This window comes from Daucus carota, chromosome 1 (genome assembly GCF_001625215.2).
Source record: "Daucus carota subsp. sativus chromosome 1, DH1 v3.0, whole genome shotgun sequence".
Classification (NCBI taxonomy): domain Eukaryota; kingdom Viridiplantae; phylum Streptophyta; class Magnoliopsida; order Apiales; family Apiaceae; genus Daucus; species Daucus carota.
Genome location: NC_030381.2, coordinates 40,731,240 through 40,756,675, shown reverse-complemented (window position 1 = coordinate 40,756,675; position 25,436 = coordinate 40,731,240). Strand labels below are relative to the sequence as shown.

At 34.1% G+C, this 25,436-nt stretch overlaps 2 protein-coding genes across 11 annotated transcripts; one reads left to right on the top strand and one right to left on the bottom strand.

Moving 5' to 3' along the window:
- Positions 1-3,487: 3,487 nt before the first annotated feature.
- Positions 3,488-11,159, top strand: LOC108203840 (peptidyl-prolyl cis-trans isomerase CYP95). Of its 2 annotated transcripts, XM_017373045.2 has the most exons (14): positions 3,488-3,571; positions 4,552-4,670; positions 4,823-4,877; positions 5,272-5,360; positions 5,843-5,867; positions 6,424-6,462; positions 7,452-7,569; positions 7,772-7,905; positions 7,991-8,354; positions 8,521-8,621; positions 8,997-9,183; positions 9,272-9,994; positions 10,076-10,141; positions 10,603-11,159. In XM_017373045.2, exons 2-14 carry the CDS (start codon positions 4,596-4,598, stop codon positions 10,901-10,903), a joined length of 2,277 nt encoding a protein of 758 aa, XP_017228534.1. In that variant the 5' UTR covers positions 3,488-3,571; positions 4,552-4,595; the 3' UTR covers positions 10,904-11,159. The 2 variants fall into 2 exon arrangements, with proteins under 2 accessions (XP_017228534.1, XP_017228540.1); XM_017373051.2 differs by lacking the exons at positions 3,488-3,571; positions 4,552-4,670; positions 4,823-4,877; positions 5,272-5,360; positions 5,843-5,867 and adding an exon at positions 6,712-6,795 and having other exon boundaries at positions 6,440-6,462.
- A 1,586-nt stretch (positions 11,160-12,745) lies between these two features.
- LOC108214138 (uncharacterized) lies at positions 12,746-24,936 on the bottom strand. 9 transcript variants are annotated; one of them, XR_010287295.1, is made up of 4 exons: positions 24,698-24,936; positions 24,355-24,617; positions 22,957-23,055; positions 12,746-13,086 (listed from the first exon to the last, which is right to left on the bottom strand). XR_010287295.1 is itself a non-coding variant. In XM_064084069.1 (4 exons), the coding sequence occupies exons 2-4, from the start codon at positions 24,611-24,613 to the stop codon at positions 13,045-13,047; spliced, it is 378 nt and encodes a 125-aa protein (XP_063940139.1). In that variant the 5' UTR covers positions 24,614-24,617; positions 24,698-24,936; the 3' UTR covers positions 12,746-13,044. The 9 variants fall into 9 exon arrangements, 3 of the variants coding, with proteins under 3 accessions (XP_063940139.1, XP_017241434.1, XP_063940138.1); XR_010287299.1 differs by having other exon boundaries at positions 12,746-13,075; XM_064084069.1 differs by having other exon boundaries at positions 22,957-23,033.
- Positions 24,937-25,436: the final 500 nt, after the last annotated feature.

The window sequence follows — 25,436 nt, the reverse complement described above, 5'->3', positions numbered from 1 at the left end:
ACATAAGATCATCATATCCCATGCTACTGTACTCTCATTCGAAATAACTCTACCTCCATACTCAATATAAAGATCAAAGAAGACAATTTTAAGTCTTTCCACATGTATAAATGAAAGTCCCTTTCCGTATAGTCTATCGTAGTAATACTCGATGATATCCATCTTAAATCTCGGATCGAGAATCACAGCAATAGCTAGACACAAACAACATTCATCCCAATATTTTGAAAATTTTAACCTCATAGGACCTGCCATCATTCCAAGTGTAAGTCTGTGTCTGTCTATACTTTGTATTAGTTTTACTTTTATTTACTTATATATATATATATATATATATATTATATTAGTTAAGTAATATATATATAAATATATAAATATATAAATATAAATAAATAAATATATAAAGTCGGATTGGATTTTTTTCGTATCGTATTAAATCCATATCCTATACAAATCGGATCGGATTTTTTCCGGATCGGATTTTTTCGGATCAGATTTTATTTTAGGTGATCCATATCCGCTCCGTTAGCTCCTGGATCGGACCGGGTCGTATTTTTGCAAATATTTTTTGAAACATAGTATTTTTGTAATTTGTTACAAAAAGTGACAGTATTTTTGCAAAAATTCTTTTCCACTTGGGTATTTATGAAAAAAGCCCAAAAATTAACGGTTTGACGCGTATTATAAGGTACATCTAAATTGGTTCATAAATCCATTTAAAAAAAATCATTTTTATACATATTTGTTGAGAATTTTTTTTTAAAAAATTATCAAACTATATTTTATGAGAGTCTCAAGATCCGTATCAAGTCATCGTCCTCAATTCAAATAATTGAGAAGACGAAGGGAGTACTCTACTTTCAATAAGTTTATTTCTTTGTGTGTACTTTCATCGACTTCATCTAACATCCTATGTTGGATATATAGTTAATTATTTTAATGACTCACTACAAAGCTAAATTAGAACCGAAAGTCTGATAGCTCCTTTCTCACAATCAAAAATCTTCAAACATTTTTTTGATTTTAATTGAGCAAATTAACACTTGGAAGTCTACTAACAAAAAAACCTCAAACTCCAGTCTAAAAGTTTATGATAAGTCGGTTGTTCTTAGAGTCTTTTAATTCTATACGAATTTTAGATGAAATTGGCGGAAAATTTAAATCGTAAGAATAAGTCTGCTTATTCTAGATCGAGATATTTTGAAATAAATGAATGAGTCGAAGTACAAACATTTACAAGTAAGAGCAAGAATAATGACAAGCACAATAAATGAAAAAATAAGCTAAAATTATCAAAGAAACTTCATAAATGAATATCTAGTGACACTAATTAAGTTTGATCATGAATTTGGGAATTACGATCAAGATTTAAGTATAGCATGTAATGAGATTAAGACTAAATCCGCTACATCATGCAGTTATATCAAACTCATCATATGCAAATTTTGAAAGCTTCAATGAAAGTCCCTCTAGTTTGTCAAAAATAGGTATACTTTTACCCTCTACTGTTCAAGACCATGTGTTTTTTAATTCATCAAGCAATGAATATTCAAATGGTTAGTATGCCATATTAGTTCAATTTTATCTCTACTATATCTTAATGTGAATGTTACCGATTTTGTATATCTATCTTGATCTTTCTCTGGAGATTGCAGTACCGATGGAGATTCACCACACCATAGAAAGCCTATTGCAACCCAAAAATTAAGTTGCAATAGATGACATTTGATGTTTCTATTGACCCAAAAAGGGCTATATGTAGAGCCATAAGCTGTTGAGCTGAGGATGTTAACCTGACCCCATAGATGATGACGACGGAGAGCGATCTGATGATGATGTAGGAAGGAGGGATGTTCATATGTACCCCCTCCCTGCAATAACGACCCCTTTACCCCTTTTTGCCTCCACTTAGCTCCCTACTTCTTAGCTAAGACTTTGAGGAGCTCAGTTAGACCCCTCCGACTCAGACGTGGCCCCTCATGATGATCTTGGTTCTCTACTTTTCAGGACATGATTAAATCTTAGGGCATCTCACTTGGACTTAGCCGTAACTGAGGTCCGAGTAGACGAGTTAAAGGTGTAGTTGGCTGCTGAGCGTAGTGCTTGATACTCCACCAAAGGCGGGATGAGATTCACTTCTCCTCGAGTTGCTAGGAAAGAGATTAACGCTATTGAGATGAGGGCGTCTGTCCGAGTGCGAGCACTACCAGTTACCGAAAAAGGATGGGTACACATAGAGTATAACATCCAAACCCACAACTAGATGCATATTGGACCTAAAAACCCACCACGTCCAAAAGTGCAAATTGGTATACATTAGTTATTTGCTTATGCTTATAAAAGGCCTAAATACTCTTTAATTAATCAATGTGAGATGTTATATAGTTGGACAGAATAAATATCAAGTGGTTAGAATTGTGACATAATTAAAAAGACTAGCAACGCCATCTCTCCAAAATCTAGATTATATATTCGATAATTACGATTATGATGAAAACACATAAATTTATATACGATTGTAGTTCTTATCTTGTTGGTCGAGGTGACGTGTGCTTTGATTGCATATTGGGTGGGCTTCTCGGGACTTTATTATCTTGTTTCGTGTCGGTAAATATGTGTCAATTCGGTGTTTTTGTGTACGTAACATTTTTGAATCAGAATTTAGCTACCTTTTTGTCACGTCATTAGGTCTACCTATTGGCGGGGTATTCTGCATGGATTGGGTAAGGTATTTTTTTGTCTAATTCATTTATAATGAATTTTGAACATCATTAATGAGATTTACCATCTAGGGTTCTTAATACAACCGTTTTTATATTTTCGAGACGTCTGATTGACCATATCATAACCAAACACTTTTTCTCAAATTTTATTAAATAAAAACGAATAAGAAAGTGACTAAAATACGTTTAAACTTTACATGATTGAAAAAATTAGTAATATTAGATTTGTAAAAGATTAATTAAGTACATGTAATTACCAAATAATAGAGATTAATGTAGCTATTTTAGATTTGAAACATATATAAGTTGAATGTGATCAAACCATATTCACGTAAGAGTATTCAGAAATTTTAAAATATTTATGAAAGATTAATTTATACACGATTTTCGTACAATATTATTAAATTGGCACAATCATTTTGAATTTTTTTTATATTTTTTTTTTCTTATTAGTTTTTATAATGAACTATATATGTCAAATTGATCAACTTTTAACTTAAAATTAAGTTATTAAATATAATATAATTTAAATAATTTTATATAAATTAAACCTCAACTTGAAAATCTATATGATTCCTTTTACCTCTTCGATTCACCTTTCATTATCGTTTGCTTTAAATTTAAAAAATCATTAGAACATCAATAATTTGCCCAATTTTATTTTTTATTGAGAGCCGAATTTGATTTCTAGTAAAAGAAAAGAAAAAAAAAAGAATAGGGGTAAATTAGTAAATTAGTAAAAACGTACAAGCGGCCCAGGTTCACACATAATATATTTATATTAGGTTTACATTTCACAGTCTCTATCGTCTTCTCCAGTAGCATAGCTGTATCGCCTCCTCTATCAGGTAAAACCTAGGGTTTGCTCTTTCAGAATCTCGTTAATCTATACATATACGTCTATGTATATCACTCTCTCTGCTTTCAATTCTAAAACATCTCTTCTCAGGATGTGTTTCTTTCTGTTAATTGTTTCATTTCTATTGTGTTTGCTCGATCTGTGGTTTGAATTTGCTTCGTTCGGCGCTAGATGATACTAATAAGATTTATTAGTTTGTTTCCTCGAAAGTTGTGTAGAATTTGATATCATTTTGTAATTTAATCTGCGAATTCTCAGTTTTATGGTGTTTGTGGTTTTGCTTTTACCGATTTGTTGATTGCTTTCGATGAATATTGTTTGTGATATAATTCTGCCGCATCTAGCTTGGTGTTAATTGTGTTTTGTTGGTTTATCGACTGTTACAATCTGAAACTAGGGTTATGTTTTCAGCTCTGTAAATTTAATACAATATTCTGTATGTAATTTTAGATTCTCAACTCTCGATTTCGTATTGTTCATAAGATATTACCCAGGATGTATTGATTTATGCTGTTATGTTGTGTTTGCTTGTTCCGTGTTTTGAATTCGGCTTTGTATTAAATGCTAGCAAGTTTTGTTGGGTTGTCTCTTTGAAAGATATCTTAAATTTGATATAATTTTGTGGTTTCATCTATATTTTTTTTATTGATAATAGTAATAATATAATTACTAGTAGTAAAAGTAATAATAATCAAGTTTTGTCGGTTTATAGTACAATTATTCTGCAGAGTTTGATAAAATTTAGTTGTACTTTTGTGGTTTTCTGTACTTAGTTATGGTGGATTACAAATTTCAGGTAATACCTTGGTGCCATATACATATACATATACATATACATATACATATACATATACATATACATATACATATATATGTATACACACACACACACACTCTTATAGTTCTGGTTTATTTTTTATCACTGTTAAAAGATTAAGACCTTTTTGATGTTTGAATTGTGTCCACTAGATTGTTGGTAATGGTAGCTTGAGATTAGAGGGAGCACGAAGAAAATGAGCAAGAAGAATCCATTCGTCTTCTTGGATGTATCAGTCGATGGAGATCCCGTTGAAAGAATGGTTTTTGAGGTATACCTCTATGGATTATTAAACGAGTAGTATGTGAAGTAGATATTTGCTGTTGTACTTATATTTAACAAACTAAGGCCATGTATCATTTCCTTTGTTATGAAATAGATGGGTGTACCACTTTTAATTTTGTTATATGTATATTTTTTCAGCTTTTTTACGACCTTGCCCCCAAGACTGCAGAAAATTTCCGGGCATTGTGCACAGGTAAACTAATATGTCGTTGTAGACTTGATTGTTGATTTGTTTTGTCGATGCTTTCCTTTGTTGGTTAAATTTCCATCTATTCATATATATATATATATATATATATATATATATATCTAGCTCAGAAGGAATATTTTGCAACCAGAAATATAGGAAGCCGAGGCTTGTCACTGGACAGTACATTATCCTTTTAAAAGGAAAAACATACTGGACTTTCTTAGAAAATAATTGAGGGAAAAACCTGCACACTTGAATGTATAAAATGTTTAAATTACCGCTACTTTATGCCTTCTATTGTATTTGAGGATACTGTCTACCTCTTAAATTCTCTTGTTTATTCGAATTTTAGAAGTTTCTGTTTCCAGTCTTATTATAAGTGATTGTTTTTATTCAGGAGAGAAAGGACTTAGTTCTACTACAGGGAAGCCCTTGCATTACAAGGGAACATTCTTCCACCGCATTATTAGGGGATCGATGGCTCAGGTATATGATTCTGTGCACCGACACTAAATGTCCTTTCTGTCTTCTAGTCAGTTATCCTCTTTTATGCTGTAGGATATAATATTAAATGCTCAGATATTTATTTTATTCGCCTGTGCCCATCATAATGATTGCAATCGCTTAAATAGATACTCTAATTTTGGAGAAGAAGTCAATTTTTCGATAGAAGGAAACAAAATACTTTTGTACTTATCTTATTTACTACCATATATCTATTTTTATAATATTCCTTTTAAGCAGTGTAATTAGTAATTACAAACATATTTATAGTTATATCTTGATAATAATATAAAATAATTAAGAAGCAATGTAATTGTTTTATTCTCCGAATTAATTTGAAGCTGTACGTGCAAAGTTAGCCTGTGACTATTGTATTTTGGCTAGAATATTTTTTGTCTGTCACTTTATTATATGCACATGCTTTCTGATTTGCATATTATTGACAACTGTTACTGGTTTTACAGGCTGGTGATTTGATGAGGCGTGATGGTAAGTTCTCTGAGTAATTACATTGTCTATGTGCTCTTTCTTTTTTTGTTTGAAAAGCAATCCTATATTTCAGCCAGCTATTTATCAAACATATTACCAAAATTACTACCCAGCTGTAAATGGTAAGACAATCATAAACTTTCATATAGACAGCTCCTGTTCTGCTCCGCTGTTTAAACTTTGTTATTCTTTGGTAGTTTAACCTTTAAGGTTAATCCACTGAGGTCTTCTCTCTCTCTCTCTCTCTCTCTCTCTCTCTCTCTCTCTCTCTCTCTCATGCATTTAAACTGTAACTGTTTGGCGATATAGACAATGAGGTTTAGCAGTAGGCCAACCAGCCGGTGTATTCTTTGAATATACTACCCTTTTCATGCTACTGTTACTAAATAGAAATTTTAAATAGTAAGCAATGCCTGTTTTTCTTCTTCCTGGTTGATTCTTTTAATTAGGAAAGCCGACTCTTTGCTATTCCATTTTTGTATTTATTGCTTTACACCTTTCTAAACCATGTTTCATGTTCTTGACAGTCTATTGAACCATATATATTGTTTTACAGGGAAATTTGGAGAGAGTATATATGGGGAGAAATTTCCAGGTGAGAGTTGATGTATATTTTAATGTTTTTTTCTTTCTATTGATGGTGATATACGTAAAAATTTTAAGCCTGTGCTGATGGTTGCCTAAAAAAAGTTAGTTGTAGAGTTATGTTTATTCATTATTCCACCTGTAGAAGATAGTATAAGCATTTCTTAAAATATGCATGTGCATTCCTATATATTTATTATCCCACAAATCATTTGTATCTTGAGAGCAAATGGATTTCCTTTTTGCGTTGCCTGTGAAGGTGGGGATGACTATGATCTTATTCTTGCTGCATGGGAGCATCGACCCAATGAATTTGGACATTGTATATCTGTGACTTAAAATGGTAGGGTGTATGAATATTTTGTCTATATGTGTGCAGCTTTGATTTTTATTGGATGATCCAAGTATACAGTAACATGATGAATGTTAGGTCTGTATCTGCACTTCGCTTGTATTTACTCATTTACCCTACAACTTATGTTCATCTATTAGTTTTTAGTTTGTAGTATTAGTTATGTATCTCTGCTACAAGGTCAGAGATGTGGGGGATTAGAATCTTAAGTAACATAAATATCGGAGCAATAATGGAAGATGTTAATTTCTCACATAAACTTCTGTACAGGTGCTTCATGGTAGTTGTTAGTCTGTATTGAAAGGTGTATCACACCATATCTTTTATTAGTCGTTCTTTGTCAAGGCTGGCGCTCTTGTGATTTATTCTTCTTCCATGACCTCCTTGTTGCCAATATTGGCGGCCTACTGATTTAATGTGCCTTTTGTTTGTATTTCTAGTTACTATGAATGTGCAAATCTGCTGTGCAATTTCTCATCATAATAGTGTTTCTGTCAGTTGGGATCTATTAGAGTGGATCTCTTGATTGTGTTCTGGATCACTGTGGATGCACAGATGCGTTGGTCCGATTTTATGGTGTTTGGGTTCTTAAACTGTCAGGTTATTGGGTGTAGTTTTTTGGAGTTTAACATTTGTCTAAATTGCAGACGAAAGACCCAAATTATTACATGATGAGCCCGGTCTTCTGTCAATGGCAATTGCGGATCGTGATACGCGTGGGTCCTTGTTTAGCATCACCTTTAAAGCTAATCATCATTTAAACAGGTATGTTTGCTTCTTATATGTTCAACCATTAATACATATATTAATCAGTTTGATTACTTTCATATGTGAAATAAAGTTATTTAAATGATGATTTTGGCATAGGCCATGTATCGCTTTACCTAGTAAATAAGTGTTCATATTTGTGGAAGTTATCACTTATCAGCATATTGCGTGATAATTATATCTGGTTTCAATACAACAGGAAAAATATCGTGTTTGGAAAACTTGTTGAAGGACATGATGTTCTGGAAAAGATTGAAAATTGTGGGGATGAAGAAGAGAAATTTGTAAAGATTATAAAATGCGGTGAAAACCAAGATGACACCCAGACTTTAGGTATGTCAAAATGTGGCTGGCAAGTGTTTTTGTATGTTGTCTGTTACTGTAGCTGAATTTTTCAAGTTATTATTTCAATGTGCAGTCCAAAGAAAGTTAAGTAAACTGAGAAATGGGAAGGATGCTTCTTCAGAGTCTAACAGTCGTGAAATGCGGCGAAAGAGGAAGCATAAAAAATCCTCAAAAGATCGAAGAAAAAAAAGAAAGAGGTATTATACTTCTGATTCTGACACCACCTCGGATACGGAGACGGAATCATCTGATACTGATAGCGAGTCAGACTCTGATCTATCATCATCATCATCGGATATCAGTTCATCAAGTGATGATAAAAGAAAGAAACGAAAAAGATCCAAGAGAGGCCGGAATAAATATGGAAAAAAGAAAGATCGGAAACGAGACAAAAGACGCAAAAGGCGTAATAAGAGATCAAAGCATAAATCAAAAAGGTTGTACAATAGCATAAGATTTGATTGCATCTCTCTTTTGGTTAATTTTGTTTTTGCTACGAATTCAAAGTTTTAGTTTGACAGAGTAAGGCTAGCCTAGCAAGGAAAATTTGCAAATTTCCTGGTGTATGATCATTATCCTATTCCTTGTACTCTATTCATGCAGGGCTTTGGGAGACTCTAGCGGAAGTGAAAGTGGTACAGATGATGATACTGGCACTGTTCGTAAACATGACCAGAAGTCCAAGAATCCTGCTGAATTTACAGGTATGCTTGAGCCTTAACTGTTTTTTCAAAATGGCCATATTAATTTGATAAATCTTGTGTTATGTGCAAGAGAGAAGTGTATAATTCTTGTCGAAAGAACAATTTTCTCCTGTCCCAACGTTTTAGGTACAGTGTATTATTAACCTCGTCAAACGAATGATATTTTTTTGGTCCTGAGACTATTCATTTGTAGGGTTCCATACCTAATATCTTGTATAACCTCTCTGCCTCTTTCATTCCTTATGATTTCCATTTTTCTATTGTTATGATAATCTCATCCATATTTACCTTTGTTGCCTGTTTTAAGATGTCTGTATAATGCTTTGTGCTTTCTTTTGTTAACTTATCCAGCTAAATTTCTTTCACCTTTGCCAGGAGAAAGGGAAGACATTTCACTTCATCGTAAGAATGTAGATTCACCTGATATGCTCGAGAGGGAGGAAGGTGAATTCCCAAGGGAAAATGGAGAGCGAAAAAGCAACGGGATTGAAAAGGAAACTGTATCTGAAAAAAGCACAGAAAGACAACCTGATGTAGTAGATGATCATCCTGGAAAATCTAGGTTCACTTTGCATATTTTTGCACTTGAGTCTCTGTTTGTGCGTTTGAATGCTCTATCAATCTTGTAAATATGTTACATTGATGACCAGGAGTCGAAGCCTCAGTCCTAGAAGGAAATTGAGCAGGAGTACTAGCATCAGTCTGGAAAGAAGTTTAAGGAAGAGCCCGGATGTGAGCCCCAAGAGGAGCATGAGTCAGAGTCCTAGTGTCAGTGGAAGCCCTCCACGGACATCTCGTGGAAACAGGGGATTTAGCAGAAGTCCTACTAGTAGTCCTGCTAGAAGTCTCAGCAGAAGCCCTTTAAGCCCCAAAAAGGGAAGAAGCATCAGCCCGGTCTCTGTACGGGCTAGAACTCGACAAAGCAGTTCACAAAGTCCCATGTCATCACCACGTAAGAGAAGTGCTAGTCCTTCCCCACCGAGAACATCATCTAGAAAGCCTGAAAGTAGAAGCCCAGTTAGATCCCGTAAGAGTTCAAGTACAAGCCCTGTAAGATCATCTCGAAGAAGCATTAGCCGAGGCTCAGGTAGGGCTCCTTCTAGAAGAAGTGCCAGTCGAAGTCCAATTAGAGCGCATACAAGGAATAGCCGTCGCAGTTACTCCAGGAGCCCTGTTGGTTACGGTCGTAGGGCAAGGTCACCTTATGCTGATCGTGCTAGGAGCATATCTAGGAGTCCCTCTCCAGATGGTTCAACTAAGCGAATTAGACGGGGTAGAGGTTTCAGCCAGCGGTACTCTACTGCTCGCAGATACCATTCTTCAGATCGTTCGCCTATTAGACCTTATCGTTATGGCAGAAGTGAGCGAGACAGGTAAGAAAGTATATATATTTGCAACAGGAAACTGATACTTGTGAGTTTTCTTCTACTGAATATTTTTCTATTACTATCCAGGTATCAGAATTACAGGAGATCCCCTAGGCGTCACAGAACTCCGCCGAGAGAAAGAACTCCTTCAAGGTCTGCTTTCTTTGTTACTTCCTACTATAGCTGTTAGTACTTTATGTGCGTAACCATTAAATTTATTGCAATTCCTAGTTAGCTATGTTCAGTGACTTTACAGTTCTTAGATCTATTGCATATGTAAATTTTGTGTGTATAATGGATATTAATATTGCAATGTTTTAGTGTTACTTGTTTTGGAACAGACATGTTTGTGTGCGCATTTGTATATTGTAGTGTTTGCTAAAAAAGAACTGTAACCGAGAGGAGATGAGGTAAACAAAAGAACAAGATAAACGTGCACTTGGATATCTCAGACAATCATACTCTTGTCCATATGAATTCATTTTTTAAATATAAAACATTCTTTCGGCTATAGACATTTCTTTTGTATTACATATCCATTTAGCATGATTTCCAAAAACTTGATGGATCATTTATTGTTGTGAAATTTAAGAGTTTTGTTACACTTGCTCCAGATACAGAAGCAGAAGAAGCAGGACTCGGAGTCGTAGTGCTTCACGGAGCCCAATCCGCTACCGCAACCGCCGTCATAGCCGCAGCCGATCTCCTGTAGAGACAACTAGGTACCGTTCATCACCTCGTGGTGAAAGGCGGATGTCACCTCAGAGTATGAGCCGGTCTTTATCTCGCTCTTCACGATCAGAATCACCTAAAAGGGCTGCCAAAGAGAAATCTTTATCATCTTCTGAAAGCCCACCTGCAAAGAGAGGTTTAGTCTCTTATGGGGATGGATCTCCCGACTCCGGCCAGAGGTGATAATCGGGTCAGTGAGTGTTAAATGGACGATTTTGATCTTGTGATAGTTTAATGATGAACTGTAGGCTGTTGGGTCTGTTTAGTATAATGTGGAATAATGGATATTATGTTGGCTGAGTTGGAGTATTTTCCAGTACTGCAGAGTATCATGTTAGAGATATTGAACTCCCAGTTGTGCTTCAGATCTGTTTCCCTGATTTGGATTTTTTTCTTTGGATCCTTAATGTTATTTTGAAGTACTTTCTGTTTGTTGGTATCTATTTTTTTTTTGCCTGCCCAGGTGTTAACCTTTTATTCAAAACTTACGAGGAAAGTTTGAAAGGCAGGCAGACACAAAAATTCATTTATTTTTTGACTAGTTATCTGTAGGCTGGTCAATAGTGAATGCTAGGTTATAGTATCCCCAACCCCGAAGGTATAAAACCCTTAAAAGCATCTCCAAAGCTAAACATCCTTAGCTAAACTTATTTAGTGGCTTATATGTGGCATGTTTAGGGATTATGTAATAGTTGTAGAACTCCAACTCTCAATCCCCTTGAAAGAATATAGGCAACCATGTTTCATTGGATATATTTGTCGAACCAATAGGGCTCTTAGGTGTATAATCTTACATAAGCATAATCTTAGATAATCTCGTTGGAGTACGTATTAATCCCTTTGGGCTTAGATTTTACATAATCATTTTAGCTGATCAATATAGTCAAGGAGTCTACCATTATACATGATATATATTACCGTTGGCAATGTTATTAGCTCAATTAGTCCACAAAATCCTTAGCTAACTTAATCTCTGACTCTCTGTGGCGTTTATGTGTAATTATTAAAGAATATGCAAAAAACACACAACACCCCACGAGCAATGAATATAGAAAATCATGATTAGTAGGTTATTTTTGTTCAATCTACAAAATTTTTAGGTGTAATTTTATATTACCATTGTTGTATGAAACTCCCGCTTAGTCATTGAGCCAATTATTTTATGTATCATTCTTAGAGATGTTATCATTGATGATGAGATGTTCATAGATTTATCATATCTTGTCGAGTGCAAAATGTTTTTGTTAATAATGGGGGCGAAAATCTCTTCCAGGAAGAAAAAGAGAATAATGGCGGCAAAATATTGATTTGTTTTTTTTTTTTTGTTGTTGTTGAACTGTTAACGAATAAAGCCTGTACTCATTCCGACAAAGTTTTGTTTTCCATAAACTTTGAAATAAATTTAAAAAGTTATCTACATCTTTTTACTGTTGTATGTGTGTATGATTGCGGAAATAAGAATTCATGTATACGCCATTTAATACCAGAGATTTAGCTTTCTATAGTGTCGGTCTACAATTTGGGATGTGACATGTCAATCCAAATAGAATGACACCAAAATAATGAATATATGAGTCTTATTTTTGATACATGAAAAATGAAATTAAATGAATATGAAATAGACGAATACGAAATCACATCATAAATTCGTGTTGATATGAATTTTTATTTTGGGCAAGTACACGAAATTTATGTACTTAATTTTTACTTTTATATGTTATAATATATTAAACATATAAATATGTATAAAAACTTATATATTTACATGCATATGTGAATATATATTATAAACATATTAACAAATTTGCATAGAATTAATTTAAGTATAAATATATCATTATTTAGTAAAATCATATTAAAATATATACTTTTAAAGATATTTTTCGATTATAATTATATTAATATTTTAATAGAATATATATAAAAAGTACATGAAAAATTTCGGATCGAATAAGAGTTTTAAATTGAGTATACGAAATTAATAACGGACGGATACGAGTTTCACCCGCACAACGATACTATAGCTATAAAAATTGGTCAAATAAAATCTTAAAGTTATTTGTAAGCATACTTTTAGTGATGGATACACAGAAAGTGAATATTGTAGGAATCAAATGACAAACAATGCTAATCTAATGCTATTAAAAGAATGAAAAGGATTGCGGGATTAGCAATGAATCTGGAGATGGGTCTTTTGAAACGGGGGCAAGCCTCACTGGAGTTAGAGTGGCACCTGGTGCGATCGTTTGAGGTCTATGGGGAGCTCTTGGGCCTATTTGGAGCATGCACGACATCACGATACTTGTTTGTAGCTTTGGTGGGACTCAATCACGCCTGGGATGAATTGGGTGGATCCTGGAATAAGTCTTGAACGAGGGATTTCATATTAGGTTGAGTGAAACCTATAAGGGTTGGAACTAGAGACATGAAAATTCATATAAAATAATAAATTTTTGCGAGTTTCGGGAGTGTGTTAAACAAGCTCTTTATCTCATTTGTAAGAGTGCTTTTTGCTATGGAAAAACCCACTATCTATAGGCATTTCTCACACATCCTCCGTCCCTAAATTAAACTGCCCAGTAAATATACATTAATTGTCATCATGTAAATAATATGTAACTTACATATTTAATATTTACCTAATCAATATTTTCAAATGTTTTTTAAATGCATTTTATTCTCATATATATTTGATAAATTGAGTCAAATATAACATCTCCCATTTGACTTATTTGTCAAATATTTCTAGTGACTCCCACACTTTTTAGAATCTAAATGTGCTTCCACTATTTCTCAAAATAACAATCTAAGCGTTATGACTTGAGTTTTCAAATCCCATTGAAACCCATATTTGATATAAAAAAATTGCACAAACATGTGCAATTATATCATTGGTGATAATGTTACAAACATTTTCACTTTCTTTATAACCTTCAAAATTTACACCACAACAACCACTAACTTCACATAATAATCTTTGTCAAAATAGTTTTATTTTTCAACACAGACACAGTCTACAAAATACTTTCCACATGAACTTCCACTTCTTCTCAAAATGTAGACTCAATCTTCTAATTCTTTCTTGACATAAAAATATAACAAGACAAGTCTCAAACTTTAAAACAGAATGATTAGTCTTATATTTTCTTTTCAAAATTCACTCACAAACTTGTGAATCTTCTATTTTTCCAAATAACAATCAACTCTCACATTTATTTCTTTTTCACTAACTCAATGATTTACATTCATGAGTAGGTTTTTTTCTATCTCGTTTCTAAAAAACAAAATCCCATCTGCTCACACTAACCGGTGTTTTTTTTATATACTATCATAAACATAATAGCATTTCATTCACTTCGATACAATTCCCGATCACTTGATTTTTCTAACCATATATAATAATTAAATTTCAATATTTAAATCCAAATCATAGAAACATATCTTAGAATAATCGTTCCTTCTTTTATTTACTCACATCACTTTATAATCATATTAAATCTATCAACAAGATTTAAAATTATAACAAAAATGAGGAAAAACTATTTCTGAATTATATAAAAATAATTCAGCTTTTTTATTCTTTTTAACATTACGAGTCACACCCAATTCAATCCAGTAATCCACCATCTACTATACACTTGGTCAAACTACCAATATTGAATTCAGCTACACCAATAAATTTGTATTTCACCGTTCCACAACATAAACAAATCACGTCTACCTTGATTAGAATGTTCAATACCAAAATAATAATAAAGAAAACAAAATTACGTTATGCAAATTTTTACCGTTTTACAAAATAAAGAAGTCATGTTCACCTTAATTAGAATGTTCAATATCAAAATTATAATATAGAAAACAAAAATATAATATTCAACAGCGGTGAGGTCATGACCGGAACATGAGATTATGCTTTGATAGGTCCATAATTTTGCATATTTTAATTTCCAATATATTGATTGTTTACGAATTTTAATTGTTTAATTGTTTTATTTTCAGGAAATGGTAAATAAATAAAGAAATAAAGAAAATAGAAGAAAAGAAGAAAAAAAGGGAAGGAAGGCAAGTTAGGAAGAAAGATGAAGAAGAGGGTAGAAGAAATATTACAAATCATACTCTCACCGAAACCCTAATTTTTAGATATTTATACCCATTACTTCTCATCTATTTCATCTCTTTTTTTTTCTTGGTCATTTCCATAGAGAGTAGAATAGCTTAGATTTTCTTGTTGTTAGTCCTATTTTCATTTCCCAAGTTTGTAAAACTTATTTTGATAGAAAAATTCTTTAGATCTATTTTCGCTTTGTGCTCTTTGATTTTCTTTATCAGTTTCTCTCGCAAACCCACATTAGATCTTAATTTTAAAGCGGATTTGTAGTTTCTCAAGTTTAATGGCTATGATTTTTCTAAGTACCACAAGTTTCATTACTTGGGGAAAATGAAGGAGCCTAGTAATTTAAGATCAATTAATCTCCAGTATCAGATTTAATTTTTTTGTCAGGGTATTAGATTTAATTTTAATTAGTAATTAGTGGTTAAATTGCTCTTTTAACTTATAGATTTAATTTTAGGAAGTGTATAAACTCTAGCACAATAATAATTTGTGTGGGGTTTAATTTCTAGATTTTCCCCGTCAATCCGTAACTTTTTTTTTGAAATCCGATTTCACTGTATTTTTCTCCATTTCCCGATGATCAGTTTGCATACCATATGTGCTACGTTTCGACATGGATCTCATTTAGTTCTCATTTTAAGGGTTCTCACTGGAGTAACACTATGGCAAGTGCTCATATGAGAACTACACATTCATGTGAGATATGAGATTTTATCTCAGCCATATATTCAATCTAATCTAACGGCCCCGTCAGGAGCAATACACACAAATACAATACACCCTTACACACACAAGCCCACCTAATTCCTGCTGTTTTTAATTTGATTTTTCCCGTCAATCCGTGAGTTCTTTTTTTGAAAACCAATTTCACTATATTTTTCTCCATTTCCCAACTATTAGTTTGCATACCATATGTGCTATGTTTCAACATGGTTCTCATTTAGCTCTCATTTTAAGGGTTCTCACCGGAGTAAAACTCTCTCTCTCTATATATATATATATACACACACACACACATATATATTCAAATGTTTATGTATATTTTTCAAGAAATTAATGTACATAGATTTGTCATATATTAAAATATAATATATGCATTCATTACATGAATAGCAATTGAGAGGTTTCAAAATATTTTTTGTTCAATTTGGGACCCATACAATCATGAAATTGTGTATATATTGGGACCTTTAGGCGGATGCAGATTACCAAACCAAAAACACACAAAATCTCATTGAGGCCAAATACTATCTCCAGCTTAATTAAAAATGTTGAGATCATCTTCCTCCTCTTCCACCACCATTGCTAAGAACATACAGGCTAATTCTCCCACTTTCATTGATAACACCGTGCCCAATTCCTCTTCCACCACCTTTACTTAGAGCAAGCAGACAAAATCCCCCAATTCCCATGATAACACCAGACCTGATTCCTCATCATTGCTTGTGATTGATGCACAACCTGAGCCTATAGCACCAGCCAGTGCAAGGACCTATCCGTGTCCCAGATGCGATATGGTCTTCTCCACCCCAATGGGCATGGGCGGCCACCAAAACGCCCATGGCCATTTGGGTGGAGAAGACCATATCGCATCTGGGACACAGATAGGTCCTTGCACTGGCTGGTGATCTAGGCTCAGTTTTTGCATCAATCACAATTCACAAGCAATGATGAGGAATTAGGCCCGGTGTTATCATGGGAATTGTGGGAATTTGTTTGCTTTCTCATTGTAACGATGGTGGAAGATGAATTGGGCACGGTGTTATCAATGAAAGTGGGGGAATTAGCCTGTTTGTTATTAGCAATGGTGGTGGAAGAGGAGGAAGATGATTTCAACATTTTTAATTAAGCTGGAGATAGTATTTGGCCTGAATGAGTTTGTGTGTGTTTTTGGTTTGGTTATGTGCATCCGCCTAAAGGTCCCAATATATACACAATTTCATGATTGTGTGGGTCTCAAATTTAACAAAAAATATTTTGAAACCTCTCAATTGGTATTAATCAATGAATACAGATATTATATTTTAATATATGACAAATCTATGTACATTAATTTGTTGAAAAATATACATAAACATAGACTCTATGTGTGTGTGTATATTAACACTCTATATATATTGACACTATATATATATATATATATATATATATATATATATATATATATATATATAGAGAGAGAGAGAGAGAGAGAGAGAGAGAGAGAGAGAGAGAGAGAGAGTGTGTTACTCTAGTGAGAAACCTTAAAATGAGAAATAAATAAGAACCATGTAGAAATATAGCACATATGGTATGCAAACTGATCGTTGAGATGGAGAAAAATACAGTGAAATCGGATTTCAAAAAAAAAAAAGAGTCACGGATTGACGGGAAAAATCAAATTAAAAATAGTAGGGATTAGGTGTGGTTGTGTATGTGAAGGTGTATTGTATTTGTGTGTGATGCCCCTGACGGAGCCGTTAGATTAGATTGAATATATAGAGTGTTAATATATTATATATATATATATATATATATATATTTATAGTCTATGTTTATGTATATTTTTCAAGAAATTAATGTACATAGATTTGTCATATATTAAAATATAATATATGCATTCATTACATTAATAGCGATTGAGAGGTTTCAAAATATTTTTTGTTCAATTTGGGACCCAGACAATCATGAAATTGTGTATATTTTAGGACCTTTAGGCGAATGCAGATTACCAAACCACAAACACACAAAACCTCATTGAGGCCAAATACTATCTCCAGCTTAATTAAAAATGTTGAGATCATCTTCCTCCTCTTCCACCACCATTGCTAAGAAGAAACATGCTAATTCCCTCACTTTCATTGATAACACCGTGCCCAATTCCTCTTCCACCACCGTTACTAAGAGCAAGCAGACAAATTCCCCCAATTTCCATGATAACACCAGGCCCAATTCCTCTTCATTGCTTGTGATTGATGCACAACCTGAGCCTATAGCACCAACCAGTGGAAGGACCTATCCGTGTCCCACATGCGATATGGTCTTCTCCACCCCAATGGCCATGGGAGGCCACCAGAACGCCCATGGCCATTTGGGTGGAGAAGACCATATCGCATCTAGGACACAAATAGGTCCTTGCACTGGCTGGTGCTCTAGGCTCAGTTTGTGCATCAATCACAATTCACAAGCAATGATGAAGAATTAGGCCTGGTGTTATCATTGGAATTGGGGAAATTTGTCTGCTTGCTCTTAGTAACGGCGGTGGAAGAGGAATTGGGCACGGCGTTATCAATGAAAGTGGGGGAATTAGCCTGTTTGTTCTTAGCAATGGTGGTGGACGAGGAGGAAGATGATTTCAACATTTTTTATTAAGCTGGAGATAGTTTTTGGCCTGAATGAGTTTGTGTGTGTTTTTGGTTTGGTAATGTGCATCCGCCTAAAGGTCCCAATATATATATAAACAATTACATGATTGTATGGGTCCCAAATTTAACAAAAAATATTTTGAAACCTCTCAATTGCTATTAATGCAATGACTACAGATATTATATTTTAATATATGATAAATCTATGTACGTTAATTTGTTGAAAAATATACATAAACATAGACTCTATATGTGTGTGTGTGTGTTTATATATATAGAAGAAAGTTCTATGGAGACTGGATTATTTGGAGACTGTAGAGACCTAATCCTGGCCATCCAATCATTAAACATCCAACGGCTGCATATATTTTGTCCTGCACGTTTGTTTTCTCTCCCTATCATGTCCTGCACTTCTAAATCGATGAACAACAAGCAGTACTTCTAAATCTTGCATAACATAAAATAATAATTCCATAATATTGTTGTTCAATCACCGAAATCCTATCAAATAAAAATAATAATTGCATACAAAACACAGATATGGTTGGACACTTCTATGATTGGCATTGAACTCATTGTCATTGTCCTGCAACGAATTGAATTTGTTGCGAGACAAAATAACACTTAGATGTATCACAAATATGTGGGACAAATTATTAATATTACATTACTAGAAATGCAGGACAAGAATAGTGTAAATTACAAACATAGTTTTGAATTAAAATTAAAAACAAGAAATGCAGGACAAGAATATTAATAATACATTACTAGAAATGCAGGACAAGAATAGTGTAAATTATTAATATTACAAAATTAGAAATGCAGGACAAGAAATGCAGGACAAAGAATATTTAATCATGTCCATTAATTGCCATATTATTTAACGGTAGATCCTGTAGTCTCTAATGACTCCAAAATTTTTGGTCTCCATTGAGCCCAACTCTATATATATATATATATATATATATATATATATATATATATATATTAACACTCTCTATATATATTAACACTATATATATATATATATATATATATATATATATATATATATATATATATAAAGGGAGAGAGAGAGAGAGTGTGTGTGTGTTACTCTAGTGAGAATCCTTAAAATGAGAACTAAATGAGAACCATGTAGAAATATAGCACATATGGTATGCAAACTGATCGTTGGGAGATGGAGAAAAATACAGTGAAATCGGATTTCAAAAAAAAAAAAGAGTCACAGATTGACGGGAAAAATCAAATTAAAAATAGTAGGGATTAGGTGGGGTTGTGTGTGTGAAGGTGTATTGTATTTGTGTGTGATGCCCCTGGAGGGGCCGTTAGATTATATTGAATATGTAGAGTGTTAATATATATATATATATATATATATATATATATATATATATATATATATATATATTTACATATATTTTTCAAGAAATTAATGTACATAGATTTGTCATATATTTAAATATAATATATGCATTCATTACATTAATAGCAATTGAGAGGTTTCAAAATATTTTTTGTTCAATTTGGGACCCAGACAATCATGAAATTGTGTATATAATGGGACCTTTAGGCGGATGCAGATTACCAAACCAAAAACACACAAAACCTCATTGAGGCCAAATACTATCTTCAGCTTAATTAAAAATGTTGAGATCATCTTCCTCCTCTTCCACCACCATTGCTAAGAACAAACAGGCTAATTCCCTCACTTTCATTGATAACACCGTGCCCAATTCCTCTTCCACCACCGTTACTAAGAGCAAACAGACAAATTCCCCCAATTTCTATGATAACACCAGGTCCAATTCCTCATCATTGCTTGTGGTTGATGCACAACCTGAGCCTATAGCACCAGCCAGTGCAAGGACCTATATGTGTCCCAAATGTGATATGGTCTTCTCCACCCCAATGGCCATGGGCGGCCACCAGAATGGCCATGGCCATTTGGCTGGAGTAGACCATATCGCATCTGGGACACAAATAGGTCCTTGCACTGGCTGGTGCTCTAGGCTCAGTTTGTGCATCAATCAGAATTCACAAGCAATGATGAGGAATTAGGCTTGGTGTTATCATGGGATTTGGGGAAATTTGCCTGCTTGCTCTTAGTAACGGCGGCGGAAGAGGAATTGGGCACGGTGTTATCAATGAAAGTGGGAGAATTAGCCTGTTTGTTCTTAGCAATGGTGGTGGAAGAGGAGGAAGATGATTTCAACACTTTTAATTAGGCCGGAGATAGTATTTGGCCTGAATGAGTTTGTGTGTGTTTTTGGTTTGGTAATGTGCATCCGCCTAAAGGTCCCAATATATACACAATTTCATGATTGTATGGGTCCAAATTTAACAAAAAATATTTTGATATCTCTCAATTGGTATTAGTGCAATGAATACAGATATTATATTTTAATATATGACAAATCTATGTACATTAATTTGTTGAAAAATATACATAAACATAGACTCTATGTGTGTGTGTGTGTGTGTATATATTTATATTAACACACTCTCTCTCTATATATATAGAGTGTTACTCTAGTGAGAATCCATAAATTGTGAACTAAATGAGAACCATGTAGAAACACAGCACATATGGTATGCAAACTGATCGTTGGGAGATGGAGAAAAATACAGTGAAATCGGATTTCAAAAAAAAAAAGTGTCACCGATTGACGGGAAAAATCAAATTAAAAATAGTAGGGATTAGGTGGGGTTGTGTGTGTGAAGGTGTATTGTATTTGTGTGTGATGCCCATGGCGGGGCTGTTTGATTTGATTGAATATATGACTCACATGAGATCAACCATATATTCAATCTAATCTAACGGCCCCGCCAGGGGCATCACACACAAATACAATACACCTTCACACACACACAACCCCACCTAATCCCTGCTGTTTTTAATTTGATTTTTCATTACAACAAATTTCTGCAATGTCCAACATTTTTTTCTCCATTGAACAAGTCATCCATCTATTTACCTCGAAGTCTGGTTATGCATCAAAATTTTTTTGCTTCTCCTTTATTAACTATTTAACGAGAGGGATCAAACTTGTTCTCGTTTAATTCAGTGAAGAGGTCTACTAAATCCACATTGCTCTTAGTATAACATCCCAAGCCCATAACTAGATGCATACCGGACCCAACAACCCATCACATGTCTGCCCAAAAGTGCTAAAATTGATATACATTAGTTATTTGTTTTTGCTTATAAAGGCCCAAGTACTCTTTTATCTAACCGATGTGGGATGTTACACTTAGCCTTGTCTCTAACTTCCCAAGGCTCATGGGCGTGGTGGGTACTAGCAAGATATTCCGCCTCGTCCCGGGAGCGAGGACTTCGATTCATATGGTGGTTAATTTTTGTGAGAGAGCAACTTCTATTTTCTTTCTCAAATCCGTATTAACCATTCAGAATTAAGGTATTCTAAGATCCGCTGATGTGGGTTTGTTTGTGGCGGGGAAGACACTGTTTTGGGAAGAGAGATGGCGATGTTTCGATTAAAATAGTTTTTTCAAGTCAAAGAATTATTAGAGAAGGATGAAATGAAAAATTGGAGACGAGGCCTTGTTAAAAAGGCATAAGAAAGTGATTTTATACAGATTCCCATACGAGGGTCACTCTTAACCAAAATCTATGAACAATGGACGAAGTCTGAGATATAATAATTATCATGTTCAACAAAAAAGGTGGCAAAAGTAATATTAGTAATACCTTGAATCATATAGTTGTCGAAGGAAAAAGATGAAAAAGCAAAAAGGTCATTGAAATTTACCAAATTAGATGAAATTCGTATGAAATGTGGAAGTGTGAAGTTTGTAAAAATTGAGAGGAAAAGGCAAATATTTATAGGAGAAAAGAGACGTAAAGGAAGCCAGCCACCAATGCCACATGGCAGCCAATGAGTGGGCGATTGATATGGGTGTCGATACCACACATAGATGGGAAGGTTTAATTATACTCCCTCCATCCCAATTTAAATGAGCCTTTTGCTCATTTCACACATATTAAGGAGTATTAATGATTGTCTTTTTTCCCATCTATGTCCATATTTATTATGTTGGCTTTCCATAATATTAGTTAGATGGTACATTGGAAATAATAAATAAACAAGGGTAACAATGGAAGATTGTTGATAAAAGTGCATTGAAAAGAGAGAGACTCAACTATTTTGGGATAAAATTTTTTTTCAAAGGGGTCATCTAATTTGGGATGGAGGGAGTATTACGAAAGATTTGTATTTTTCTCACAATTTATATGATATATTACACAGATCATTTTAGTATAACATGATATATTGTAGACTAGAATCCTATCCCAGCGTCGCTCATGTTCTAAATATTTCCTTCGCGTATCAGCTTAAATATATCGGGGATAATTGTCATACTATGACAATTATACTCCAAGCTCCATATTTCATGATAAATTATACTCCTAATAGAATTGACTGACAAACAAATATTAATAAGTTACACACTAACAATTCAGTTTGAAGTTTCTTGGGGCTTTGAAATCCAAAAGGCATCACCTAAGATAACCGAAATGATGTGTCCTAATGCTCCAGTATGCCAGAACACTTTTACCAGAATAAAATACCAATACACATACCATGCTATCTTTTCATTAGCACATCTTATAAGTTAGTAAGTTACATCTAGCTTGCATACCAGCAACTCAAAGCTCTGAAAACAGTAATAATAGACAGATGCTACAGAAACAACAACTCAAATCACATAAAACAATGCTACAGAAATTAAACTACATATAAACAAGGGATTACCTTCATTACATCTTCTGCCTCGTTAGCAAAAATATTTTCACACATATTCAGGCCACCTCGTCTTTGAGTTGAGGTCCCTGCACTTGCACCCGAAGACACCTTAACAAAATACTTGTTAAAAAGTGAAAAGAGCTTGTTTTTAAGATCCCTGAATTGCAAGGAATCATCACCATAAAATTTCTTATAAAAGAAATCACTCAGCTTGTATCGAGGATCAAGGATGCAAGTAATAGCCAAGATGGTGCTAAAATCAGCCCAATATTTAGAAAATTTTTCATACATCTTAGCTGCCATGGAACTCATAAAATAATCCTCACTATTCAACTTATCCTTTAAAGTTAAATGAGCAATTGCAACCAACGGGAAGTACAAATTCGAAGTAGGATACTTACTTCCAGAAAATAACTGAGTTATCTCAGAAAAGACACTAAAAAACTTACAAATCTTTTCCGCTTTGTCCCACTCATCCTTCTAAGGGCAATATGTGTAACTTGAATCACAAAGCTCCAAATGGCAAAAAGCACGACGATAATATAAAAGCCTCATCAAGCATCACATAAGTGGAATTTCATCTTGTTGAACAATCTTGTCTTAACCCCTTTTTAAGCTCAATTGTCATATTTTTAACACATTCAATAAACTTTGTTTATGTCACTTGTGACCCTTTCAAATACTTAATAGTCTCTCTAATATTTTCAAGGCATTCACCAATCACCTTCAAACCATCTTGTACAACTAGATTCAAGATATGTGCACAACAACGTATATGCACATAATCACCATCACTCACCAACAAATTTCTTATATTTAATTGAGAAATCAGCAAATTAATAAAGCAAATATTTGCACTCGCATTATCCAAAGTCATTGCAAACACTTTATGCTCAATACCCCACTCACAAAGTAATGAGTAAATCTTTTCACTTAAATTCACACCCGTATGAGGATGTGACATTAGAGTGTAATTTAGTACACTTTTTTGCAAATTTCAATCTTTGTCAACAAAATGTGCAGTTAAAGACAAATAACCATCTAAAATTATAGAAGACCATAAATCTGATGTCAAAAAAATTCTACCCGGAGATGATTGCAACAAAGATTTTAGCCTTTCTTTCTCTCTAGCATACAACTTATTCACATTAGATTTGCAAGTATTTCTTGAGATTGTCTGGACATTCTCATTTAAATAACGAAACACAGCTCGAAAACCCTCATATTCTACGAATTGATATGGTTGGCAATGCATAATTATAGCAACAACTAATAACTCCCTAAATTTCTGTTGATCAAACTTCTTAGTTCCTAAAAAAACAGACCCATGATCACAACTTATAAGCAACTGCCCAATATCTATCGTATCTCTCCGCTTACACCTCTCTAAGTGTTTATGCAAATTACCTGTCCCATAGGTACTCGGACAAGCATATGTGGCACCACATCTTTTACACGAACACCATTGCTTCTTATCCGGCCCCGGAGGCAGCATATTAAACTCTTTCCAAAAATCGGCACTTAGTCGCCTCTTTGACATTGCTGATGCGTTAGACATCTCGACCTCTACAACATCGTCATCAGTTTTTTGTTCAGCAGGAGGCTCAATCTCGGGCTGCTCTTGCTCATCAACATTTTCGTTTTGATTTTCGCTTTCACTCTCCATTAATCTGCATATACACATAAACATTTGGGTTTTAATTAGTTGATTAAATATATTTCCAATTGAGATGTAAGCTTTGAATTATACCTTTCAAGATTTGATGCGCTTGGCTTGGATTTGAGTCGATTTGAGGATTTGATGCGCTTGGCTTGCAAATTTGATACTAGATTCGATTTGTGGATGCGAAATAATGAAGAGGCGGAGGTCTGATTGCCGCCCCTAGTACAGCCGCGTGGAAATTGAGAGTGGAAAATTAGAATGAAAGAGGCGGATGTCTGATTATTAGGGTTTGATTGTTTGTCTCTGTGGATTGGGCCTTATGGGCCGAACCGTTGGCAGCAGGCAGCCTGACACAGGTCATATACGTTACTTATAATTATAATATTATATATATATATATATATAATATTAAAATAAACAGGTCGGGTTCGGGTATTTCGGGTAACCCGTAACTGACCCGATTTTTTAGGTACATTTTTACCCAACCCGAACCCGATCCAAAAATCAAAAATCCTGACCCTAATTCATATTTTTTCGAGTCGGCTTCGGGTCGTGTCGGATTTTGGTACCCACATATCTTTGGCACAACCAACGCTGCCTAGATAAAGTTGCTTAACAATTTATACAAATATGAACCAAAGTTGTCATGAGCCTCGCCCTCACCCTTAGGTTGTGTTCAATTGGAGTGAATGAAATGAAGGGAGAATGAAATGAATTTTGTACTCTAAAACGGTGTTGATCAAAGACAATGTATATAATTTTCATTCATTCAATCATTCCAACCTTACTATCTCTAACTCATATGTTTTGGAAGCAATGCTCATTC

Coding starts and splice junctions, on each gene's coding strand:
- LOC108203840 (XM_017373045.2), top strand. CDS start 4,596: ATGAGCAAGAAGAATCCATTCGTCTTCTTGGATGTATCAGTCGATGGA. Junction 5,361..5,842: donor TTAGGGGATCGATGGCTCAG/GTATATGATTCT, acceptor CTGGTTTTACAG/GCTGGTGATTTGATGAGGCG. Junction 9,184..9,271: donor GATCATCCTGGAAAATCTAG/GTTCACTTTGCA, acceptor ATTGATGACCAG/GAGTCGAAGCCTCAGTCCTA.
- LOC108214138 (XM_064084068.1), bottom strand. CDS start 24,613: ATGGAGAGTGAAAGCGAAAATCAAAACGAAAATGTTGATGAGCAAGAG. Junction 23,034..24,354: donor TCCGAGTACCTATGGGACAG/GTAATTTGCATA, acceptor GTGCAAGTGCAG/GGACCTCAACTCAAAGACGA. Junction 18,765..22,956: donor AGGCAGAAGATGTAATGAAG/GTAATCCCTTGT, acceptor AATTCGTTGCAG/GACAATGACAATGAGTTCAA.